At 49.5% G+C, this 24,903-nt stretch overlaps 1 protein-coding gene across 1 annotated transcript in view; it reads right to left on the reverse strand.

Annotated features, from left to right (window-relative positions):
* Positions 1–24,903, reverse strand: part of gnav1 (guanine nucleotide binding protein (G protein) alpha v1) — a 125,788-nt gene that overhangs the window by 14,571 nt on the left and 86,314 nt on the right. The window contains exon 6 of the mRNA XM_080209455.1: positions 17,984–18,113. Coding sequence (XP_080065581.1) covers positions 17,984–18,113 — 130 coding nt within the window. The remainder of the gene's footprint in view (positions 1–17,983; positions 18,114–24,903) is intronic.

Below are 24,903 nucleotides of genomic sequence, written 5' to 3' on the forward strand. Positions count from 1 at the left end.
GAGAACAAATACATGAACAAAATGAACTGTGTACCCCTCCACGCAAGGCAGTTCCAATCATTCATGCCCCACTTTCGGAAAGAGGGAGTGTTGTAACTTTCTTTCAAATTGGCAATGGTTTCATTCTCCCCGTCACACCCAGTTGCTACGTGTGAAGGGGTTTAGCTGCAGAGCTTTTCAAAGTCATGAAATTATGGTCTGTCTGCTTATCCAGCTCCTCAGGGACAGAAGCCAATGGATGGGGGGAGCCATTTTAGCTCATTGACGTGTGAATGTCTCTGCGCTGAAGCCCATCCCCAACACCCCTCCTCAACCAAACAGCCCAAAGCCAGCCCCCAACAGGGTCCACTATCCTGAATTACCCAAGGACAGAATCGGGAACAGGAGCGGACCTGGAAGAAATCAGAGGCAGCAGGAAGAAGGTAAATTGAAGTCCAGGCTCGGGGCCTATCCCTTATCCAAGGGGAGAATCAAGGGCCGGAGTGGACTGGGAGGCGCGAGAGCGGAGGGTATGCCAGGGTTTTTATTTATTTATTAGTGTCATAAGTAGGCTTATATTAACAATGCAATGAAATTACTGTGAAAATCCCCTAGTTGCCACACTCCAGCGCCTGTTTGGATACACTGAGGGAGAATTTAGAAAGGCTAATGCACCTAACTAGTACATTTTTTGGACTGCATGAAGAACGTGGAGCACCCGGAGGAAACCCACGCAGACACGGGGAGAATGTGCAAACTCCACACAGGCAGTGACCCAAGCCCGGAATCGAACCTGGGTCTTTGACGCTGTGAAGGAGCAGTGCTAACCACTGTGCTGCCCCAACAACAACTAGCCAGTATGGGGAATGAACCCATGAGTTTGGCGCTGTTAGCACCACACTCTAACCAACTAAACTAACTGGCCAGCAGTTTCATAAATGAATAAAATAAATCAAACTGTGGGATCACACAAATTCAGTGAGTTGATTGGCCGGCGAGTATTGCTACTTTGTTTCTCTTTTCCAAAGTTCAGAAGTCAATCTGAGCAGGAGGAAATTAAAAACTTTAATTAAAAATAAAGGTTATAAAGCATTCAGTTTTCCCATATTTAATCATTAAGACAAGGGAAGTGAGTAACTAGTAAGTCTCTTTTTTAAGTAGCAAGGTTTATTAGTATCAGTAAAATTTATTAGTGGCAGCAAGTTTTTTTCATCTATGTCAGGGCAGCTTTGGGGTGCATGTCCTGTGCTTTGTGGGAAGTTCAGGTTGCTTCCCAGTACCCTGGATAACCAAATGCACAAAGTGTCATTAGTTACAGTACCTCGGAGGTTCTGATGAAAGTGATGGTTCATCTGCGGAGGGTGGCCACAGCCAAGTCCATGGCGCCATGGCTGCCTCAACTTCAGACAGGGCTGGAGGCCGCGGCCCTTCCCTTAGGCCTCAGGCGGGACAGAGGCCGCGGCCCTTCCCTTAGGCCTCAGGCGGGACAGAGGCCGCGGCCCTTCCCTTAGGCCTCAGGCGGGACAGAGGCCGCGGCCCTTCCCTTAGGCCTCAGGCGGGACAGAGGCCACGGCCCTTCCCTTAGGCCTCAAGCGGGACAGAGGCCGCGACCCTTCCCTTAGGCCTCAGGCGGGACACAGGCCGCGACCCTTCCCTCAGGCGGGACAAAGGCCGCGACCCTTCCCTTAGGCTCAGAGGGGACAGAGGCCGCGACCCTTCCCTCAGGCCTCAAATGGGATTGTGACTTAAATTGCTAATTACTTGGATGTGTTCCTGGAGGAAGGTTTGAAAATTTCATCTCCAGTTACAGAGGATCTTATCCTTCCACAATATTTTTAATCACTAAAAAACGAGAATTGAAAGGATATTTTGGAAGTGCCGTGATGATTTATCTCTCGAATTCACTCAACAGTTTCTTGGAAATGAATCTTGATTGCCTGGAAATTGTAGGACATTCTATGAGGGTAGGTGACCTTAACTGTGACCCTTACCCTAAGGCCTTAAGTGAAGGGAAAGGCCGTGACCTTTCTAATGTCCGTTCCCTTGACAGCTTCCAAGGTGATCTTGCTTTGGACTGGATGCTGCTAAGGATGAGTCACTCACACATTGCTTCCTCTCTCCTGGTGAGTAGCACTAGGTGAGGCCAGTGTTGGAACTGCTCTGTACGACACTGGAACAGTCAATCACTCTCTTTCCGGGTGGTCACACTACACTCTAACGCTGAGACTCACACAAACCTATAACATTCTGCATGACACATCATTTTTTTAAACTCCAAATGCTTTACAAAGGCAGCAAATGAAAACCTTTGCTACATGTCTAAGGTGCTACACACCGACCCCATTGATGCATCAGGTTAGGGGTTAATTAAGACACAAATTTCCCATTAGTCGATTTCTGAAACCAGAAACCGTGCTTCCAGGTGGTGAAACTGAGACTATCAAATCATCCGACAAGTTTGTGTTCTCATATCACACACAACAATCCCAGCAAACCCACTCCAGCAGCTAGCAACTATGGAAGAGACAGAGAGAAAGGGAGATAGTGGGAGACAGATAGAGAAAGGAGATAGAGATGGTGAGAAAGGGAGATAGAGGGTAAGAGAATGATGACCTGGGAAATAGCAACCAAATTCCAACACCTTCCATGTTTCTCCCTCTGTCTTTCTCTCTCTATCTCCCTCTCTCTCTCCCTCTTTCTCTCTCTATCTCTCTCTCTCTCTCCCTCTTTCTCTCTCTATCTCTCTCTCTCTCTCTCCCTCTTTCTCTCTCTATCTCTCTCTCTCTCTCCCTCTTTCTCTCTCTATCTCTCTCTCTCTCCATCTCCCTCTCTCTCTCTCTGGGGGTGGTGGAGATAGAGAGGGAGAGATAGGTAGACACAGGGAGATAGATAGTGAGAGAGGGAAATAGATGGAGAGAGAGGGAAATAGATGGAGAGAGAGGGAAATAGATGGAGAGAGAGAGAGGAAGATGGAGAGAGAGAGAGGAAGATGGAGAGAGAGATATGGAGATGGAGAGAGAGATATGGCGATGGAGAGAGAGAGATATGGAGAGAGAGAGAGGGAGATGGAAATGGAGAGAAAGGGAGATGGAGATGGAGAGAGAGAGGGAAATGGAGATGGAGAGGGAAATGGACAGAGAGAGGGAAATTGAGAGAGAGAGAGAGGGAGATGGACAGAGAGGGAGATGGACAGAGAGGGAGATGGACAGAGAGAGGGAGATGGAGAGAGAGAGAGAGAGAGGGAGATGGAGAGAGAAAGGGAGATAGAGAGAGAGAGGGAGATGGAGGGAGAGGGAGAGAGGGAGATGGAGAGGGAGAGTGGGAGATGGAGAGAGAGAGGGAGATAGAGAGAGAGAGGGAGATAGAGAGAGAGAGGGAGATGGAGAGAGAGAGGGAGATAGAGAGAGAAAGAGAGAGGGAGATAGAGAGAGAGAGGGAGATAGAGAGAGAGAGGGAGATAGAGAGAGAGAGAGGGAGGGAGATAGAGAGAGAGAGAGAGAAAGACAGAGGGAGAAACATGGAAGGTGTTGGAATTTGGTTGCTATTTCCCAGGTCATCATATAATCCTTCAAGAGGTCTGCACTTGGCTAAAAGGGCAGCAGATTCATCCGTATCAGATGGTTCAATCCCACGCCAAATATTTGAGCACAAAACTGACACTGACACTCTACCCCCACCCCCACCCCCACCCCACACCCTCCAACCTCCACTCTCAACCCCCCCAAATCCATCCCCACCCCACAAACTCCACCCTCCACACTCATCCCATAACCTCCAATCTCCATTCTCCAACCCCCTTCCAACCTCCACTCTACAACCCTCCCAGCCTCCACCCTCATCCCATAACCTCCAATCTCCAATCTCCATCCCCTTCCAACCTCCACTCTACAACCCTCCCAGCCTCCACCCTCATCCCATAACCTCCAATCTCCAATCTCCATCCCCTTCCAACCTCCACTCTACAACCCTCCCAGCCTCCACCCTCATCCCATAACCTCCAATCTCCAATCTCCATCCCCTTCCAACCTCCACTCTACAACCCTCCCAGCCTCATCCCATAACCTCCATCGTCCAACCCTCCTCCAACCTCCACTCTACAACCCTCCCAGCCTCCACCCTCATCCCATAACCTCCATCATCCAACCCCCCTCCAACCTCCACTCTACAACCCTCCCAGCCTCATCCCATAACCTCCATCGTCCAACCCTCCTCCAACCTCCACTCTACAACCCTCCCAGCCTCCACCCTCATCCCATAACCTCCATCATCCAACCCCCCTCCAACCTCCACTCTACAACCCTCCCAGCCTCATCCCATAACCTCCATCGTCCAACCCTCCTCCAACCTCCACTCTACAACCCTCCCAGCCTTCACCCTCATCCCATAACCTCCATCATCCAACCCCCCTCCAACCTCCACTCTACAACCCTCCCAGCCTCATCCCATAACCTCCATCGTCCAACCCTCCTCCAACCTCCACTCTACAACCCTCCCAGCCTCCACCCTCATCCCATAACCTCCATCATCCAACCCCCCTCCAACCTCCACTCTACAACCCTCCCAGCCTCCACCCTCATCCCATAACCTCCAATTTCCATTCTCCAACCCCCCTCCAACCTCCACTCTACAACCCTCCCAGCCTCCACCCTCATCCAACCCTCCTCCAACCTCCACTCTACAACCCTCCCAACCTCTACCCTCATCCCATAACCTCCATTCTCCAACCCTCCTCCAACCTCCACTCTACAACCCTCCCAGCCTCCATCCTCATCCCATAACCTCCATCGTCCAACCCTCCACGAACTTCCATCCCTCCCAAACTTTCCCTCCAATCTCCACCCTCAACACCCCCCAACCCAATAAACTTTTGGCCCTGGAGGTCAATTGGAAACGTTAAAGCTGAGATTAGTCAGGTATTTGTGAAGTTTAATTAATCTGCCTAAATCAAATTAAGGTCAGGCAGGGCCTCAATGAATGGCAGAACAGACTACGGGGGGGCTGAATGGCCTCCTCCTGTTTCTATGGTATTGCTCCCTGCTCCCTCCAGCTGACGTAGATTATCGATAGGGAGGGGGTGAGGTGATGGAGGGATTTGGAAATGAGGAGAGAAATGTTAATGTCGCCAGTCTGGGAAACCAGTGAGTCAGCGAGCACAGTGGGTGATTGGATGAACAGAATCATCCCTACAGTGCAGGAGGAGACCATTTGGTCCATCGAGCCTGCACTGACAACAACCCCACCCAGACCCATCCCCATTACTCCATGCATTTGCCCTTCTAATCCACCTGACACTAACAAGCAATTTAGCACAGCCAATCAACCTAACCCATCTGGTTCACCAATATCCCTTAGGGAAGGAAATCTGCCATCCTTACCCAGTCTGGCTTACATGTAACTCCAGAGACACAGCAATATGATTAACTCTTAATTACCCTCAGGCAATTAGGGATGGGCAATAAATGCTGGTAAACATAAGAACATAATAGGAGCAGGAGTAGGCCATCTAGCCCTTCGAGGCTGCCCCGCCATTCAATAAGATCATGGCTGATCTGAAGTGGATCAGTTCCACTTTCCCGCTTCCTCCCCATAACCCTTAATCCCCTTGTCTGTCAAAAACCTATCTACTCGTGTCTTAAATATATTTAGCGAGGTAGCCTCCGCCATTTCAACAGGCAGAGAATTCCAGAGATTCACCACCCTTTGAGTGAAGAAGTTCCTCCTCAACTCCGATCTAAACTGCCCCCCCCCAACTTATCTTGAGGCTGTGCCCTCTAGTCTTGCTATCCTTTCTAAGCGGGCAGAATCTCTCTACCTCTACCCTATCCGTCCCTTTCATTATCTTATACGTCTCTAAAGATCTCCCCATATCCTCCTAAACTCCACTGAGTACAGACCCAGTCTATTTAGTTTCTCTTCATAGTCTAACCCCCTCATTTCTGGTATCAGCCTAGTGAACCTCCTCTGCACTCCCTCCAAGGCCAAAATATCCTTGCGCAAGTGCGGCGACCAAAACTGCACACAGTACTCCAGCTGTGGCCTCACCAGTGCCCTGTACAGTTGCAGCAAGACCTCCCTGCTTTTATATTCAATCCCCCTCGCTATGAAGGCCAGCATCCCATTCGCCTTCTTGATCACCTGCTGCACCTGCAGACTGGGTTTTTGCGACTCACACACAAGGACCCCCAGGTCCCTCTGCACCGTCGCATGCTGCAGCTTTTATATAGTGATCGCTCCTACAATTATTTCTGCCAAAGTGGATAACCTCACATTTGCTAACATTGTACTCCCATCTGCCAGGTCCTCGCCCACTCGCTCAGCCTATCCAGATCCCTCTGCAGACTTTCCACACCCTCTGCGCAATTTGCTTTTCCACTCATCGTCGTGTCATCAGCAAATTTTGACACCCTACACTCAGCCCCCTCCTCCAGATCATCTATATAAATGGTAAATAGCTGAGGCCCCAGCACCGATCCCTGTGGCACTCCACTAGTCACCAACCACCAATCAGAATAGCACCCACTGATACCAACTCTCTGCTTCCTATTAGGCAGCCAATCCTTTATCCACGCTAACACCTTACCCCCATCTCCATGCCCCCTAACCTTCTGTAACAACCTTTTGTGAGGCACCTTATCAAACGCCTTTTGAAAATCTGGAAACACCACATCCACCAGTTCCCCTCTGTCTACCCCAACAGTCCAGCAGCAACGCCCATGATTCACAAATGGATAAAAATAAACTTGCATATCAATGGAGGATTAAACATAGAACATTACAGCGCAGTACCAGCCCTTCAGCCCTCGATGTTGCGCCAACCAGTGGAACCTCTAACGTAAACTATTCCAATATTATCCATATGTCTATCCAATGACCATTTGAATGCCCTTAAAAGTTGGCGAGTCTACAACTACTGACATTCCAAGCCCTTACTACCCTGTGAGTAAAGAACTTACCTCTGACATCCATCCTATATTTATCACCCCTAGATCCCAGCAATAATGCTGCTCTCGGCTCTGTAAATCACACTTTTATCGAAGTTATCGATAAGTTCCTGCCTCACAGCGCCAGGGACCCGGGTTCGATTCCCAGCTTGGGTCACTGTCTGTGTGGAGTTTGCACATTCTCCCCGCGTCTGCGTGGGTTTCCTCCGGGTGCTCCAGTTTCCCCCCACAGTCTGAAAGACGTGCTGGTTAGCTGCATTGACCTGGACAGGCGCCATAGTGTGGCAACTAGGGGAATTTCACAGTCACTTCATTGCAGTGTTAATGTAAGCCTTACTTGTGACTAATAAATAAACTTTAAGTACCTTTTTAAAAGCCAGACCATCTCATCAGCTTGGTGAACCAAACCTCAAACACATCGACTGTCTCCCAAAGGTTCATTAACTGAGTCACAGATTGAAGTGATGGACAGTTTGCTCGTCACCCTATTTAACTGCACTTTGTTGCTGTTACAACATAATTGGTGATAACACGGTTGGTGGAACAAAGGTCTGTCTGAATTCCACACACACAATTAGTCAATGCATCATCTTTGACATTACGTTACACATTGCGCATATATCACCTCCCTCTATTTGCTATTAATGACCAGAGTTGGAAGTGGACCTGAAAGTGCAGAACCTACAGGCAAATAACTCCAAGGGTTAGGCTCAATATCTGGGTTCAGGTTGGAGTAGGTCGCTCTGTAAACACCGTAGGTTCATCAACCCTCCAACAGTTGAGGGTTAATCTCCCAGACATGACTCCCAGGAGAGAAGTCACACTGATGTTTAAAGAATTATTTCTTCTCTCACTTCTTTTGAGCATTTATTTTTATTTGATTTATTGTCACATGTATTAACATACAGTGAAAAGTATTGTTTCTTGCGCGCTATACAGACAAAGCATACCATTTATAGAGTACATAGAGGGGAAGGAAAGGAGAGGGTGCGAATTATAGTGTTACAGTTAACAATAGGGTGAAGAGAAATACTTCATGTGTTGCAAATATAATTTACAGTGCAGAAAGAGGCCATTTGGCCCATCGAGCCTGCACTGACAACAATCCCACCAAGCCCTATCCCAATAACCTCACACATTTACTCTGCTAATCCCCCTGACACTAAGGGGCAATTTAGCATGGCCAATCCACCTAATCTTTGGAGTGTGGGAGGAAACTGGAGCACCCGGAGGAAACCCACACAGACACGGGGAGAATGTGCAAACTCCACAGACAGTGACCCGAGGCCGGAATTGAACCTGGGCCTCTGGCGCTGTGAAAGAGAAACTAACCACAGTGCCACCCGAATAGGACCATTCAAAAGTCAGCAGGGAAGAAGCTGTTCTTAAGTCGACTGATATGTGATCTCAGATCTTTGTGTCTTTTTGTTTGTTATCACAGTTTTAGAATTGGGAGGCGGGGGGGTAAAGGCTGCGATTGGGCAAAGTGGTTGAAAGTCAGGTGATGAGACCTCCAACCAGGATCGGAAGCCCGGGTACACACAGATCAGCTACTCTGGACTTGACTGGGGCAGGGTGTCCAATTCTGACCACTCTACAGGAAGGGGGTCAAGGCATTGCAGAGGCTCTGGGGGAGGTTTACCAGGACAATGTCAGGGAGGGGGGGATTTCAGTAAAGGAGGAGCTGGGCTCGTTCCCCTCAGGGTAGGGAGGCACAACACAGCTCCTGAACGATTTTCCTCGCTCTGCGTCAAGAATCGGACGTCTCAGATTTAAAGTGATTGACAAATGAACAGGCGGGGAAATGAGGAGAAAGAGTTTAAAGACCAGGATTGTTCTGATCGGGAACGTACTACCCAGAGCAGCTCAGCTGTGGTCTAGGAGGTACTACTCTTGCCTCTGAATCTCAAGGTGGCGGGTTCGAGTGAGCACAAAAGATCAAGTACGATACCCGAGGGTCAGTGCTGAGAGAGTGCCGCGCTGTCAGTGCTGAGGGAGTGCCGCGCTGTCAGAGGGTCAGTACTGAAGGAGTGCCGCACTGTCAGAGGGTCAGTGCTGAGGGAGTGCCGCACTGTCAGAGGGTCAGTACTGAGGGAGTGCCGCACTGTCAGAGGGTCAGTGCTGAGGGAGTGCTGCACTGTCAGGGGGTCAGTGCTGAGGGAGTGCCACACTGTCAGAGGGTCAGTGCTGAGAGAGTGCCACACTGTCAGAGGGTCAGTACTGAGGGACTGCCGCGCTGTCAGAGGGTCAGTGCTGAGGGAGTGCCGCGCTGTCAGAGGGTCAGTACTGAGGGAGTGCCGCGCTGTCAGAGGGTCAGTGCTGAGGGAGTGCCGCACGGTCAGAGGGTCAGTGCTGAGGGAGTGCCGCACTGTCAGGGGGTCAGTGCTGAGGGAGTGCCACGCTGTCAGTGCTGAGGGAGTGCCGCACTGTCAGAGGGTCAGTACTGAGGGAGTGCCGCACTGTCAGAGGGTCAGTGCTGAGGGAGTGCCGCACTGTCAGGGGGTCAGTGCTGAGGGAGTGTCGCACGGTCAGAGGGTCAGTGCTGAGGGAGCGCCGCACTGTCAGAGGGTCAGTGCTGAGGGAGTGCCGCACTGTCAGAGGGTCAGCGCTGAGGGAGTGCCGCACTGTCAGAGGGTCAGTGCTGAGGGAGCGCCGCACTGTCAGAGGGTCAGTACTGAGGGAGTGCCGCACTGTCAGAGGGTCAGTGCTGAGGGAGTGCCACGCTGTCAGTGCTGAGGGAGTGCCGCACTGTCAGTGCTGAGGGAGTGCCGTCCTGTCAGAGGGTCAGTGCTGAGGGAGTGCCGCACTGTCAGAGGGCCAATGCTGAGGGAGTGCCGCACTGTCAGAGGGTCAGTGCTGAGGGAGTGCCGCACTGTCAGAGGGTCAGTACTGAGGGAGTGCCGCACTGTCAGAGGGCCAATGCTGAGGGAGTGCTGCACTGTCAGAGGGTCAGTGCTGAGGGAGTGCCGCACTGTCAGCGGGCCAATGCTGAGGGAGTGCCGCACTGTCAGAGGGTCAGTACTGAGGGAGTGCTGATGTTAAGCTACCCAGTTTGTAATTCCCTGTTTTCTCCTTCCCTCCTTTTTTAAGTATTGGGGTTACATTTCTCACTCTCCAATCTGACTGTTCCAGAATTGTAGAATTTTGGAAGTTAATAACAAACATATCCACTATTTCCATGGCCACCTCCTGTGGTATTCTGGGATGTGATTATCAGGTCCTGGGGATTTATCAGCTTTCCCCAGGAGTATTTTTCTTGTAATACTAATTTCCTTTAATTCCTCCTTCTCACTGGACTCTTGATGCCTTTGCATTTCTGGGATATTATCTGTGTCTTCCTCAGTGAAGACGACATTAAATTAGTGTTTAATTGCACTGCCATTTCCTCGCTCTCCATTATAAATTCCCCTGTTTTGGACTGTAAGGGATCTATATGTGTCTTAATTAATTTTTTACTTTTTATAAATTTACAGAAACTTTTACAGTCTGCTTTTACGTTGCTCGCAAGTTCACTGTCATATCTCTTTTTCCTCTCTTAATCAATCTCTTTGTCATCCTTTATGAAACACTGAATGCTCCCAAAGCTTAGACTCGCTACGTTTTCTCGTAACTTTGTATGATTCTTCTTTGAATCAAGTGCTTTCCTTAATAAGTTGTGGTTGGCAGAAGCACAGAAGAACATGCCAGGCACCACAGTATATCTAAAACTGAGGTGCTAACCTGGTGAAACTACAACACAAAGACTACTACTCACCAGAGAAAGCAGCATGCAATAGAGTGCATTCACAACTGACAGATGTGATCTAAGATGTCGAGGGGAGGGGAGTGGTATTATCACTAGTTTATTAACCCAGAAACTCGGCTAATGTCCTGGGGTTCGAATCCCGTCAAACAGATGGTGGAATTTGAATTCAATAAAAAAAATCTGAAATTCAGAATCTATTGATGAGCATGAAACCATTGTCGATTGTCAGAAAAATCCATCCACTTCACTAATGGCCTTTAGCGAAGGAAATCTGCCATCTTTACCTGGTCTGGCCAATATGTGACTCCAGAGCCACAGCAATGTGGCTGACTCTCAACTGCCCTCCAAGGGCAACTAGGGATGGGCAATAAATGCTGGCCAGCCAGAGACACCCATGACCCAAAGATGAATTTTTTAAAAAATACAATAACGCTTCAATTCCTCTTAACTGCTCTCTGAAACAGCCCAACAAGCCACTCAATTCAAGGGTAACAATGCAATAAATAAATGAACTCCCAGCCACCTGACGAAGGGACAGGCTGTCCCGAAAGCTTGAGGCTTTTGCTACAAATAAACCTGTTTGGACTTTAAACTGGTGTTGTGAGATTTCTTTGTGTTTTATCCCAGTCCAATGCCGGCATCTCCACATCAATAAATGTTGGCCAGCTAGAGATGCCCATGTCCCATGAATGAATAAAAAAAAAGCCCTGCCACATCCAGTCGTGAATGGTGGTTATAATTTAAATAATTCACGGAGGAGGTTTCAGTCATGGAGGAGCTAAGTACAGCCATGCAAAAGATAAGGGTGAAGCATCTTCAACCAGGAACGCCAAGCGGAATATATTTAAGAAGGAAGTAGATTGACTTTAAAGGCATCAGGGGGCATGGGGAATGAGTAGGAATATGGCGTTGAGGTACAGAATCAGCCTTGGTTATACTGAATGGTGAAGTAGGCTCCAATGACCTTCTCCTGCTCCTATTTTCTACGTTTCTGTAATGTATCTTGCCCAACTCTTGAAGTCCCCAGCATTACAGATATCAGTCTTCAGCCGTTTCCATTCACCCGACGTGATATCAAGAAACTGCTGAAGGCACTGGATACCGCAAAGGTCGTGGGGCCCTGACAATATTCCAGTAATAGCACACAAGACCTGTGCTCCAGGATGTGCCATGCCCCTAGCCAAGCTGTTCCAGTACAGTTACAACACTGGCATTTACGCAGCAATGTGGAAAATTGCCCAGGTATGTCCTGTCCACAGGACAAATCCAACCCGACCCACTTACTGCCCCATCTGTCTACCCTCGATCATCTGTAAAGTGATGGAAAGGATCGTAAACAGTGCAACCAAGCAGCACTTACACAGCAAGAAACTGACTGCCAATGTTTAGGCAAGGTTCCCCCAGAGTCACTCAGCTCCTGACCTCTTTACAGAATTGGTCTAAGCATGGAGAACAAGTAAGGCTTAGATTAACACTGCAATGAAGTTACTGTGAAATTCCCCTAGTCCGGCGTCTGTTCGGGTCAATGCACCTAACCAGCACCAATGCAGGAGGAAACCAGAGCACCCAGAGGAAACCCACGCAGACACGGGGAGAATGTGCAAACTCCACACGTATGGTGACCCAAGCTGGGAATCGAACCTGGGTCCCTGTGAAACAGCAGTGCTAACCACTGTGCCGCTGTGCCAATGATATCAAGGCAATGTTTGACTGAGTGGCAGCAAAACTGGAGTCAATGGAAATCAGTAGGAGTGGGGAAACTAACTCCCTGTTGGTTAGAGTCACACCGGGCACATAGGAAGATGGTTGTGGTGGTTGGAGGGCCAATCACCTCGGCTCCAGGACATCTCAGCAGGGGTCCCTCAGGGTAGTGTGCCAGGTCCAACCATCTTCAGCTGCTTCATCAATGCCCTTCCCTCCATCATAAGGTCAGGAGTGGGGATGTTTGCCACTGATTGCACAATGTTCAGCACCATTCGCAACTCCTCAGATAGTCCACATTCAACTGCAACAAGACTTGGACAATATCCAGGCTTGGGCTGACAAGTGGCAAGTAACATTCGTGCCAGGCAATGACCACCTTCAGCAAGACAGGATCTAAACCATCATCCCTTGACATTCAATTGTATTACCATCGCTGAATCCCCCACTACCAACATCCTGGGGGTTAACTTTGACCAGAAACTTAACCGGACTAGCCATATAAATACTGTGGCTACCAGAGCAGGTCAGAGGCTGGGAATCCTGCAGTGACTAACTCACCTCCTGACTCCCCAAAGCCTGTCCACCATCTACAAGACACAAGTCAGGAGTGTGATGAACATTTCCCACCTGCCTGGATGGGTGCAGCTCCAACAACACTCAAGAAGCTCGACACCATCCAGGACAAAGCAGCCCGCTAGACTGCCACCTCATCCACCACCTTAAACATTCACTACAAACACCAGTGGTGCGCAGTGGCAGCCGTGTGTACCACCCGCAAGATGCAGTGCAGCAACTCACCAAGTTCATGAGCGTCTTCCAAACCTGTGACCTTCACCATCTAGAAGGAGAAGAGCAGCAGATACCTGGGAACACCACTACCACCTGCAAGTTCCCCCTCTAAGTCGCTCACCACCCTGACTTGGAAATATATCTCCGTTCCCTCACTGTCGCTGGGTCAATATCCTGGAACTCCTTCCCTTGTGGATGTATGTAGTGTTACAGTGACCGCAGCGGTTCAGGAAGGCCGTCCACCATCACCTTCTCGAGGGCAACTAGGGATGGAAAATAAATGCTGGCTCAGCCAGCGACGCCCACATCCTGCGAAAAACAAAAATAAACCCCGTGGCTGAATAGCTTGGATATTTAGGCTAGGTTACTGGTGCCCATGGAATTGTACCCTAGTGGGAGGTAACAGTGTCGGTGCCGTGAGGAGTGAGTACTCTATCTAAGTTTCACAGCTGGGAAGGAAGTTTCCTGGCCGGGTTTGGGGCTGATCTTCAACAGATTCTCCTTTACCCAGAGGGGTTGAACAGTTCATAAAGTAGAATCATAGAATCCCTCCAGTGCAGATGGAGGCCATTCAGCCCATTGAGCCTACACCCAGGACGACAATCCCACCCAGGCCCTATCAATGTAACCCCACGTATTCACCCTGCTAAACCCCCTGACAGCAAGGGGCAATTTAGCACGGCCAATCCACCTAACCTGCACATCTTTGCACTGTGGGAGGAAATCAGAGCACCCAGAGGAAACCCACGCAGACACGGGGGAGAATGTGCAAACCCCACGTGGACAGTGACCCAAGACCAGAATCGAACCTGAGTCCCTGGAGTTATGAGATAGCAGTGATAACTACCGTGCCACCCCAGGTTGGGAATGTGTTCCTGGGAAGGCGGTGGGGCAGGAACGGCTGGTGATTCTGAGTGGGTTGACGTGTTCCGGACTTTACAATCCATCAACCAGCGTGACCAGAAATGTCTCATCTGGGGGCCATGGCATTGCTGTTTGTGGGATCTTGCTGTGTTTCCCCACATTACAACATGTGCCGGGGTCCCACAACTGGTTAATCATCTGCTGAGCATCACGAGAGATGCTGCATAACTTTCTTGCTTTCGATCTAAGAGAACTGATTCTGAGAGTGGTGTGTGGTTTTACAGCCGTGTGTGTGTGTGTGTGTGTGTGTGTGTGTGTGTGTGTGTGTGAGCTGATACATGCTCAGTGAGGGGTTACCCGTTCCCCAGTGATTGCTACGCTTAATGAAGAGAGATGATAAATCTATTCTCAGTTAAAATTGAGTGGTGTCTGTGGAGAAAGGGAAGGTAATTGATGGAAATTATGGAAATGATTGTTATGGAAATAATTGCGAGGAACGACAAAAGGTCATGAACAAAGCCCAGTCCATCACGCGAACCAGCCTTCCATCCGTTGACACTGTCTATACTTCCCACAGTCTCGGAAAAGCAGCCAGCATAATTAATGACCCCACACACACCGGACCCTTCCACCTTCTTCTATCCACATCTTGATTAAGAAGGGGATCAGGCGTTATGGGGAAACGGTGGGAGAATGGGGATGAGAAAAATATCAGCCATGATTGAATAACAGAGCAGACTCAATGGGCCGAGTGGCCTAATTCTGCTCCTATGTCTTGTGGGATAAATATACAAAAATGTACCAACCAACTCGAGAACAGCTTCTTCCCTGCTGCCATCAGACTTTTGAATGGACCTACCTCGCATTAAGTCGATCTTTCTCTACACCCTAGCTATGACTGTAATACTACATTCTGCACCCTCTCCTTTCCTTCTCTGAGAACAGGATGCTTTGTCTGCAGAGCGCGCAAGAAACAATACTTTTCACTGAATGCTAATACAATGTGATAATAATAAATCAAATCTAATCAGTTTGAGGCCTGGAATTTCTAGTTGTTGCGCGTCACACACAGTCAATATTTCCGGGGAGCCGAGGACTGAGGAGCAGCGTCAGTGACCGTATCGTCTGAATCTTCCAGCTAAGAGCTTGGCTACGTTCCTGTTCAGATGGTCCAAATAATCAACATCCCATTCCCACCTCCCTCTAGTCCTGTAGAGTCATCAGCTCCAAACCTGTTCCCTCTCCACCGAACAGCTTTTCCAGCCATTTTATTTCAGGTTTCCAGCAGTGTCGGACCTTCCGTTTTTAACTGACGTCCCACTTGCTCCATCACTGGGAGGACACAGAAGTCCACACGGATCCGGAGGTTCAGTGTGTTGAGTCAGCTCCCTTCAGCCCCAGGCTGTGGGCTGGTAGAATCGATGGATTGCCCCACAGTGTTCAGAGCTAAACGAGTGACCGGAGATCACAGAAACCACCAGTGCAGCCGCTATACTTCAAACTTCACTGCTCAAAATACCCAGCTTCACTGCTCCATGTGAGCCCCCCTGCCCACCTGTCTCTCCACATCAACAAATCCTTCAGCTACTTTCACCTTCATTTAAATCATAGAACTCATAGAAACCCTACAGTGCAGAAAGAGGCCATTCGGCCCATCGAGTCTGCACCGACCACAATCCCACCCAGGCCCTACCCCCAATCTGTACATATTTTACCCACTAATCCTCTCTAACCTATGGATCTACGGGCAATTTATCATGGCCAGTCAACCTAACTCGCACATCTTTGGACTGTGGGAGGAAACAGGAGCACCCGGAGGAAACCCACGCAGATACGAGGAGAATGTGCAAACTCCACACAGACAGTGACCCAAGCTGGGAATCGACCTCAGGTCCCTGGAGCTGTGAAGCAGCAGTGCTGACCACTGTGCTACCATGCCACCCCAAGTTTAAGTTTAAAGTTTATTTACTAGTGTCACAAATAGGCTTACATTAACACTGCAATGAAGTTACTGTGAAAATCCCCTAGTCGCCACATTCCGGCACCCATTTGGGTACTCTGAGGGAGAATTTAGCCAGGCCAAGGCACCTAACCAGCACATCTTTCAGACTGAGAGAGGAAACCGGAGCACCCGGAGGAAACCCATGCAGACACGGGGAGAACGTGCAGACAGCATACATACAGTGACACAAGTCGGGATCAAAGCCAGGTCCCTGGCACTGTGAGGCAGTCGTGCTAACAACTGCGCTACATGCTGCCTACCACTTATCTTCCTGTTAAAGATATCTTCCCTTTAACTATTCCATGGTGTAGTCATAGAGTTCCACATTCCCACTTTCTTGAGTGAAGAAGTTTTCCCTGAATTGCATATTGGATTTCACTGTGACCATCTTGTATATTTATGGTCCCTACGGTTTGGACTTCTCCAGATGTGGGAAGTGTCTTTCTTAGCCCTGTCTCCGATATTAAATCCCTCTGTATAAAACCACAGCTTTTTCCAAGGGGTATTGATTTTGCACCCTCCACACCAGACTCAATGTTCATAGAATCATACAGTGCAAAAGAGGCCCTTCAGCCCATCGAGTCCGTACTGACACGTGAGACACCTGCTCTCCCATCTGCCAGCACTTAGCCCATAGCCCTGAATGTTACGATGTGCCAAGTGCTCCTCCAGATACTCTTCAAAGAATGTGAGGTAACCTGCCTCTACCACCCTCCCAGGCAGCGCATTCCGGACCCTCACCACCCTCTGGTTTCTCCTCACATCCTCCCTTTATCTACTCAATCAAAACCTTTCATTATTGGAGACCTTGATAAGATCACCCCTCAGCCTTTTCTCAAGAGAGAGGTGACCCAGCCTGTCAAACTCTCCCTGATATGTAAACCTGCCCGTATCTGGCATCGAGTCCTCCCAGATCTTCTCTGCACCCTCACCCGCGTCTCTAGATCCGCTTTGTAATATGGTGAACAGAACTGCACCTAGTAATCTAAACTAAACCGATGCAACAGAAGCCTGGTTGGGTTAATGACTGAAAGAGGGGCCTCTCTGACCCCACAGGAGTGTAGAGGGAGGGGGGGTCTTACTCTCTGCTGTCTGTGTGGCTCGAAGTTGTAACTGCTCAGATCTCCCCCCCAACAGCACTTGTCTTGTCGCTCACCCTTGCATCAATTACCTGAACTCCCTGCCACACACACACACTCTCCTCAATCCACCTGTCAGTGTGTAATATATAATTATGGATGGCTGATAATTTCCTTTGAATGGAGCTGTCACACTGGGGGACTCCAGTTTCAGTGAGCTGACACTCCACACATTTGCTCTATTCACTCTCCGCATTGATTACTCATCCCGGAGTCCAGATATGCTGCCATTCCTCAACATGCTCCCGTCAGACTGCTGGAGTTTATTATTTTGTGGGGAGACAGACAAAGAGAGAGACAGAGAGAGAGACAGACAGACAGAGGCACAGAAAGAGCGTGACAGGTAGCCAGAAAGAGAGACAGAGAGAGAGTCAGACAGGGAGAGAGAGAGAAAAAGGAGAGAGACAGGCAGCCAGAGAGGGAGGAGGTGGAGGGGAGGGAGGAGGTGGAGGGGAGGGAGGAGGTGGAGGGGAGGGAGGAGGTGGAGGGGAGGGAGGAGGTGGGGAAGAGAGAGAGACAGAGAGAGTGAGAGATGCAGACAGGCAAAGAGAGAAAGGGAGAGAGACAGGTAGCCGGAGAGGGAGAGACAGAAATCAGAGAGGTTGGGGGGGGGGGGGGAGAGAGAGAGAAATGAGAATGAGGGGGTGGCAGGGGGAGGGGGTGCGAATAAGTGGGTGAAAAGGGACCCAGCCAGGGGCAGAGGGAAAGGCAGGCAACCTCTTCAGGAAGGGAGTGAAGTCAGTCGATGGTGAACCAATTTGACGAGTGGAGGTTATCTCCCTGCAGGCTGAGGGCAGCTTGCTGTAAATTCTCCTCTTACCACTGAAGGTTCCTCCAACAGGTTCATGTCGTAGCCACTCAGCGCTGCCACAAACAACACTGCCCTCATATCCTCAAAGCAGCCAATCCATTTCCGTCGCTCTGTCCGCTGGCCTCCCACATCGTACAGCCTAAAAACCGCAGGAGAAAACACTCGTTACTTCAGTGCCATTAGTGAGGGTCACTCCATTGCCCCCCCTCCACCCCACCCATCCCCCTCCACTCTCCCCTCCACCCCACCCATCCCCCTCCACCCCACCCATCCCCCTCCACTCTCCCCTCCACCCCACCCATCCCCCTCCACCCCACCCATCCCCCTCCACTCTCCCCTCCACCCCACCCATCCCCCTCCACTCTCCCCTCCACCCCACCCATCCCCCTCCACTCTCCCCTCCACCCCACTCTCCCCTCCATCCCACCCATCCCCCTCCACTCTCCCCTCCACCCCACCCATCCCCCTCCACCCCACCCATCCCCCTCCACTCTCCCCTCCACCCCACCCATCCCCCTCCACTCTCCCCTCCATCCCACCCATCCCCCTCCACTCTCCCCTCCACCCCACCCATCCCCCTCCACTCTCCCCTCCACCCCACCCATCCCCCTCCACTCTCCCCTCCACCCCACCCATTCCCCTCCACTCTCCCCTCCACCCCACCCATCCCCCTCCACTCTCCCCTCCACCCCACCCATCCCCCTCCACTCTCCCCTCCACCCCACCCATCCCCCTCCACTCTCCCCTCCACCCCACCCATCCCCCTCCACTCTCCCCTCCACCCCACCCATCCCCCTCCACTCTCCCCTCCACCCCACCCATCCCCCTCCACTCTCCCCTCCACCCCACCCATCCCCCTCCACTCTCCCCTCCACCCCACCCATCCCCCTCCACTCTCCCCTCCACCCACCCATCCCCCTCCACTCTCCCCTCCACCCCACCCATCCCCCTCCACTCTCCCCTCCACCCCACCCATCCCCCTCCACTCTCCCCTCCACCCCCACCCATCCCCCTCCACTCTCCCCTCCACCCCACCCATCCCCCTCCACTCTCCCCTCCATCCCACCCATCCCCCTCCACTCTCCCCTCCACCCCACCCATCCCCCTCCACTCTCCCTTCCACCCCACCCATCCCCCTCCACTCTCCCTTCCACCCCACCCATCCCCCTCCACTCTCCCCTCCACCCCACCCAGCCCCCTCCACTCTCCCCTCCACCCCACCCATCCCCTCCACTCTCCCCTTCCACCCCACCCATCCCCCTCCACTCTCCCCTCCACCCCACCCAGCCCCCTCCACTCTCCCCCTCCACCCCACCCATCCCCCCCCACTCTCCCCTCCATCCCATCCATCCCCCTCCACTCTCCCCTCCACCCCACCCATCCCCCTCCACTCTGCCCTCCACCCCACCCATCCCCCCCCACTCTCCCCTCCATCCCACCCATCCCATCCACCGCCCCCCCCGCCTGCCCATACTCAATCAGAATAGGAAGCGGAATCTTCCTACCCCAGAGCTTCCCAACCCTCCCGGATTGTCCTGGAGTGTCCCAGAATTCCAGATTAACCTTCAGGACACCCATGGCAATCTTTGAACTTTGTTTATTGTAAATACTGGCAATAAGGGCTTGTAACAAAGACGATTTTATTCACTAACTTGGCAGCTACTTCACGCCCTGTGTTTCTGCCCTCACTCCCAGGGAGAACTCCCATGCCCCAGACACACGACCGTTCTTGTAGCCGTGTCATCACGTAACCATCCGGTCTACATCTTCCTCGGAACAACCAATGACACGAGATGTAACAACGTGCGTGATGGGGAATATGTACAGACCACTGTGTAACATACAAGTTACACGGGGTAACAATGCAGGACTATTCACGCAGAGTGAGACATGGAATAAGATGGTGCCTAGCCCATCATGTCTCTCTCTCTCCCGCAACAACCGTTCTGTAGCAGAATGATGAGGTTCTATAACGATGATAATATATTCTCAACAATTTCAGATGATTAGATCTACCCCACCTCAACACCTTTATTTTAATTTCATTTAATTTTTAACTATTCTTTATCTTTTATTTCTTTATTGTCTTTATTTTTCTTTATCCCCTCACTCTTTCTCCCTATTTATACCCCCTTTCCTTATCTTTTCTCCCCTTTCGCTTCTCCCTTTTCTCCATTTTACCCCCCTCCCCCATCTCCATCTGTCACAGTTTAACCCTCTGATTTCAGTTGCTCTGCCGTTTGGCCATTCACACCCCTTATTCTCTCTATGGGCTGCCTTTAGCAGCCTTTCCCCTGGTTTCTGTGGCAATGACTCATCCTTCATTCCCTCCCCCTGCAGTATAAATATCTCCCACTTTTTTGATGCCTTTTAGCTTTGATAAAGGTTACATCTGGACTCAAAACATCAGCTCTTTTCTCTCCTTACAGATGCTGCCAGACCTGCTGAGATTTTCCAGCATTCTCTCTTTTGGTTTCAGATTCCAGCATCCGCAATAAATTTGCTTTTATTAGATGATAATACAATCTTGGAATCTTGAGTTTGTTTTGCTCAGGCACTCACGAAGGTGTGGTTACACTGGTTGGTGGTGTTGTCGTCATTCTCTGGCCGGTGTCCTCAGTTTCGAGTGTTCTTTTGGTACAGGCTATCTCACTGAATGTTTTTAAGGCAAGGATAGATAAATGTTTGAATGGTTAAGGAATTAAGGGTTATGGTTGAGCGGGTGGGTAAGTGGAGCTGAGTCCGTGAAAAGATCAGCCATGATCTTATTGAATGGCGGGGCAGGCTCGAGGGACCAGATGGCCGACTCCTGCTCCTAGTTCTTATTATGTTCTTATGTTCACTGGGTTGACTTCTGGAGGAATCTGTCTGTCCGCCACTGCTGAGGGTCTGCACTCTGGGCTGGATGACCGGACTGCTGTGTTATCTGTTAGTGCTGGTTCTTATAGCTGAGGAGGTGATGGTGGTTGTGTACATAGTGGGTACCATCTGAGGCTACCATGTAACTGTTCAGTTTGATCTGATTTATTATTGTCACATCTACTAATATACAGTGTATTGTTTCTTGCGCGCTCTGCAGATAAAACATACCGTTCATAGAGAAGGAAAGGAGAGAGTGCAGAATGTAGTATTACAGTCATAACCAGGATGTAGAGAAAGGTCAACTTAATGCAAGGTAGGTCCATTCAAAAGTCTGACAGCAGCAGGGAAGAAGCTGTTCTTGAGTCGGTTGTTAGGTGACCTCAGGCTTTTGTATCTTTTTCCCAACAGAAGAAGGTGGAAGAAAGAATGTCCGGTGTCCTTAATTATGCTGGCAGCCTTTCTGAGGCAGCGAAAAGTGTAGACAGAATCAATAGATAGAAGACTAGTTTGTGTGATGGATTGGGCTACATTCATGACCTTTTGTAGTCCCTTGCAGCCTTGGGCAAAGCAGGAGCCATACCAAGCTGTGATATAACCGGAAAGAATGCTTTCCATGGTGCATCTGTAAAAGTTGGTGAGAGTCGTAGCAGACATGCCAAATTTCCTTAAGTCTTTTGAGATGTGTGTACCACCACTGGATTGTCATGGACACATGCAGTCTGAATCCTAACCATTTGACCAGCTGTTGGAGAACTGAGTCTGTGGACAGTGTGTTAGGCTGAGTGCCCGACAGTAATCTGTGCCATCCAGTGCTTACTTTTCTTCTTTTTTCTGATTTTACATGCTGCTACTGATGACTGTAACGTTAAATCTTTCACTCGTAGCAGCTGCTTGCGGATTAAATTGCTACAAATTCCACAAACTAATCGATCCCTAATTAGTTCGTCAATGAGAGCTCCAAACGTCCATTTCTTTGCCAATATTTTCAGGCTGGCTGTGAAAGATTGTATTGATTCATCTAGTCTTTGTCTTGTTGAAATGACTGCATATCCTGCCAAGGTTTATTTTTTTTTAAAATCAGAAGTCAAGCATTCTCAAACTTTTTTAGAATTATTTCCAGGTCCTCTTTTCTCCTTTTCCATCTGGAGAAATAAACGACTCAAATTTTTTGATGACCTTGGGGCCCGCTAAGACAAAACCCGATACCTTTTTCAACTTGTCAGATAATGCAGCGCCTTATCGAACTTTTCCCAATGCCCGGCTCTGTTTTCATCAGAGGTGAGCAGGTCACTGTAGCAAAGTCCTTGTACACACTGCCAACTCCTGACACCATGTATACGTGTTGGGTTCCCAAAACACTGGCAACAAGAACTTGCAACAAACAGTAGTTTATTCAGAGACGGCAGGGTGGTAGTGGTTAGCATTGCTGCCTCACAGCGCCAGGGACCCGGGTTCGATTCCTGCCTCAGGTCACTGTCGGTGCAGAGTTTGCACATTCTCCACGTCTGCGTGGGTTTCCTCCGGATGCTCTGGTTTCCTCCCACAGTCAGAAAGATGTGCTGGTTAGGTGCATTGGCTATGCTAAATCCTCCCTCGGTGCATCCGAACAGGTGCCGGAGTGTGGCAACTCGGGGATTTTCACAGAAACTTCATTGCAGTGTTAATGTAAGTCTACTTGTGACACTAATAAATAAACTTTAGCTTAGCAACTACGTAATGCCTCAGCTCTGCCCAAGTTCCTGGAAAAAAATTTCCCGCTCTCCCAACGCATGATCCATCATGTGACCACTCAGTCTACTTTTGCCACTCGTAAAAACTTTCGTCAAGAGGCTAGTTGACAGTCAATCATCCAATCAAATAATGTAGGATATGTTGGTTTTCTGATTGGCTGGGGAAGGCAAGGAACTGTAGTTGGACCGATGGCAGGAGTGAAGGATGGAAGGTGCAGGTCACATGAGGAAATTGGGAAACTGGGAAATTGTCCAAGTATTGTTTCTCATGTACTATACAGACAAAGCATACCGTTCATAGAGAAGGAAAGGAGAGAATGCAGAATGTGGTGTAACAGTCATAGCTAGGGTGTAGAGAAAGATCAACTTAATGCCAGGTAGGTCCATTCAAAAGTCTGACGGCAGGGAAGAAGCAATTCTTGAGTCAGTTGGTACGTGACCTCAGACTTTTGTCTCTTTTTCCTGACAGAAGAAGGTGGAAGAGAGAATGTCCGGAGTGCTGGGGTTCTTGATTATGCTGGCTGCTTTCCCGAGGTGGCGGGAAGTGTAGACAGAGTCAGTGGGTGGGAGGCTGGTTTGCATGTTAGACTGGACCTTGTTCATGACCCTTTGTAGTTTCTTGTGGTCTGGGACAGAGCAGGAGCCATACCAAGCTGTGATACAACCGGAAGAATGCTTTCTGCGGTGTAAAAGTTGGTGAGAGTCATAGCTGACATGGAAAATTAATACACAATGTTAACAGTTGGGGTCCTAGCAGAGGACCCTGCGGTACCCCACTAGTCACTGACTGCCAATCGGAAAAAGAGCCAATAATGCCAACTTTTTGCCTCCTAGCTGCTAACCTGCTTTCGATCCATCTCATGGCTATCATGAGAATTTCTCCAAAGACATCCAGAAACACCTGCGGGTATTTCTAGTTGCTGCCAGAGTCAACTACATCTCAACATGTTCTGAAACAAGGCCAGCAAATTGGCAGACAGGCACCCAGTAACGCTATCTGGAGTCAGGAGAGGAAAGCGGGCCGTTGTTATTCACTACGGGGACCCTGGGGAAATTTCCATTTTAAATTCATGTGAATATGGACACAAAGGAAATCAGTGACAGCCAGGAGCTCTGCAGACTCATTAACACCGCAAATATGGGGGGGGAAAAGAACGAGTTTCATTTCTTGCTTTGTACTAACGTGATTTGGTTGGTGACACACAATTGTCTTTGTAATTGAGAGCTGGCAGGTTTCCTCTCCCCTTCCTGCAATCAAGCATTTCCCTAGGAAATTGGGATCAACATTAATGTATAAACAATCAGCTACTCATCAAAATATTGTTTCAGGAATACACTCCGTAATGAGGTGAAGATGACAGTGAAAATGCTTTAGAAACACAACAGACCCTACATATAATGTCTGCGACAGATTGGACCTGTCATCATTCTGAGTTCCTCATCCGTCATCAGAACTGGGGGCAAAAATGAAAATGGTGATGGAGCATTTTAATAGGGCCAACCTTTACTGGACTGGTTTCTGGCTTGGGAGATTTTCCCTATGATAAGAAGTTGAGTTGATCAGGCCTACATTCCCTCGTGTTTGGAATGAGAGGCGATATCAGATCAGCCAAGATTGCAGCGGAGCAGACTCGGTGGGCTGAGTGGCCTACTTCTGCCCCTACAATCTAATGGTCGCATTGAACCATTGAAAATTCTTAAAAGGCTCGGAAGAAGGAGGAAATGGAGTAGTTAGTGACAGGCAACATGGTTTTGTACGGGGAAGGTCATGTCTCACCAACTTGAAGAGGTGACAAAGATAATTGGTGAGGGAAGATCTGTGGATGTAGTTTATATGGACTTTAATAAGGTGTTTAGCAAGGTCCCAAATGGTAAAATCACATGGGATTCAGGGTGAGCTGGCTAGATGGATACAGAACTGGATTGGTTGTAGAAGACAGAATAGTGGTGGAAGGGTGTTTTTCAGAATGGAGATCTACAGCTAATGGTGTTCCCCCATTGTTTATATATAAATGATCCGAAGGGAAATGTGGGTGGTCTGATTAGTAAGTTTGCAGAAGACACGGAGACTGGGGGGGTTCTGGATGATGCCAAGGATTGTCAGAGGATACAACAGGATATGGATAGATTGCAGACTTGGGCACAGAAATGGCAGATGCATTTAATGTGGACAAATGCAAGGTGGGTGCATTCTGGAAAATCAAATTTAGGTATGAATTATACTGTAAATGACAGAGCCCTCAGAAACATTAACACACAGAGGGGATTTGAACGTGCAGGTCCACAGTTCCCTAAAAGTGGCTACACAGGTGGCCAAGTTGATTAAGAAAGCATGTG

This window comes from Carcharhinus amblyrhynchos, chromosome 21 (genome assembly GCF_965287045.1).
Source record: "Carcharhinus amblyrhynchos chromosome 21, sCarAmb.v2.hapA, whole genome shotgun sequence".
Lineage (NCBI taxonomy): Eukaryota > Metazoa > Chordata > Chondrichthyes > Carcharhiniformes > Carcharhinidae > Carcharhinus > Carcharhinus amblyrhynchos.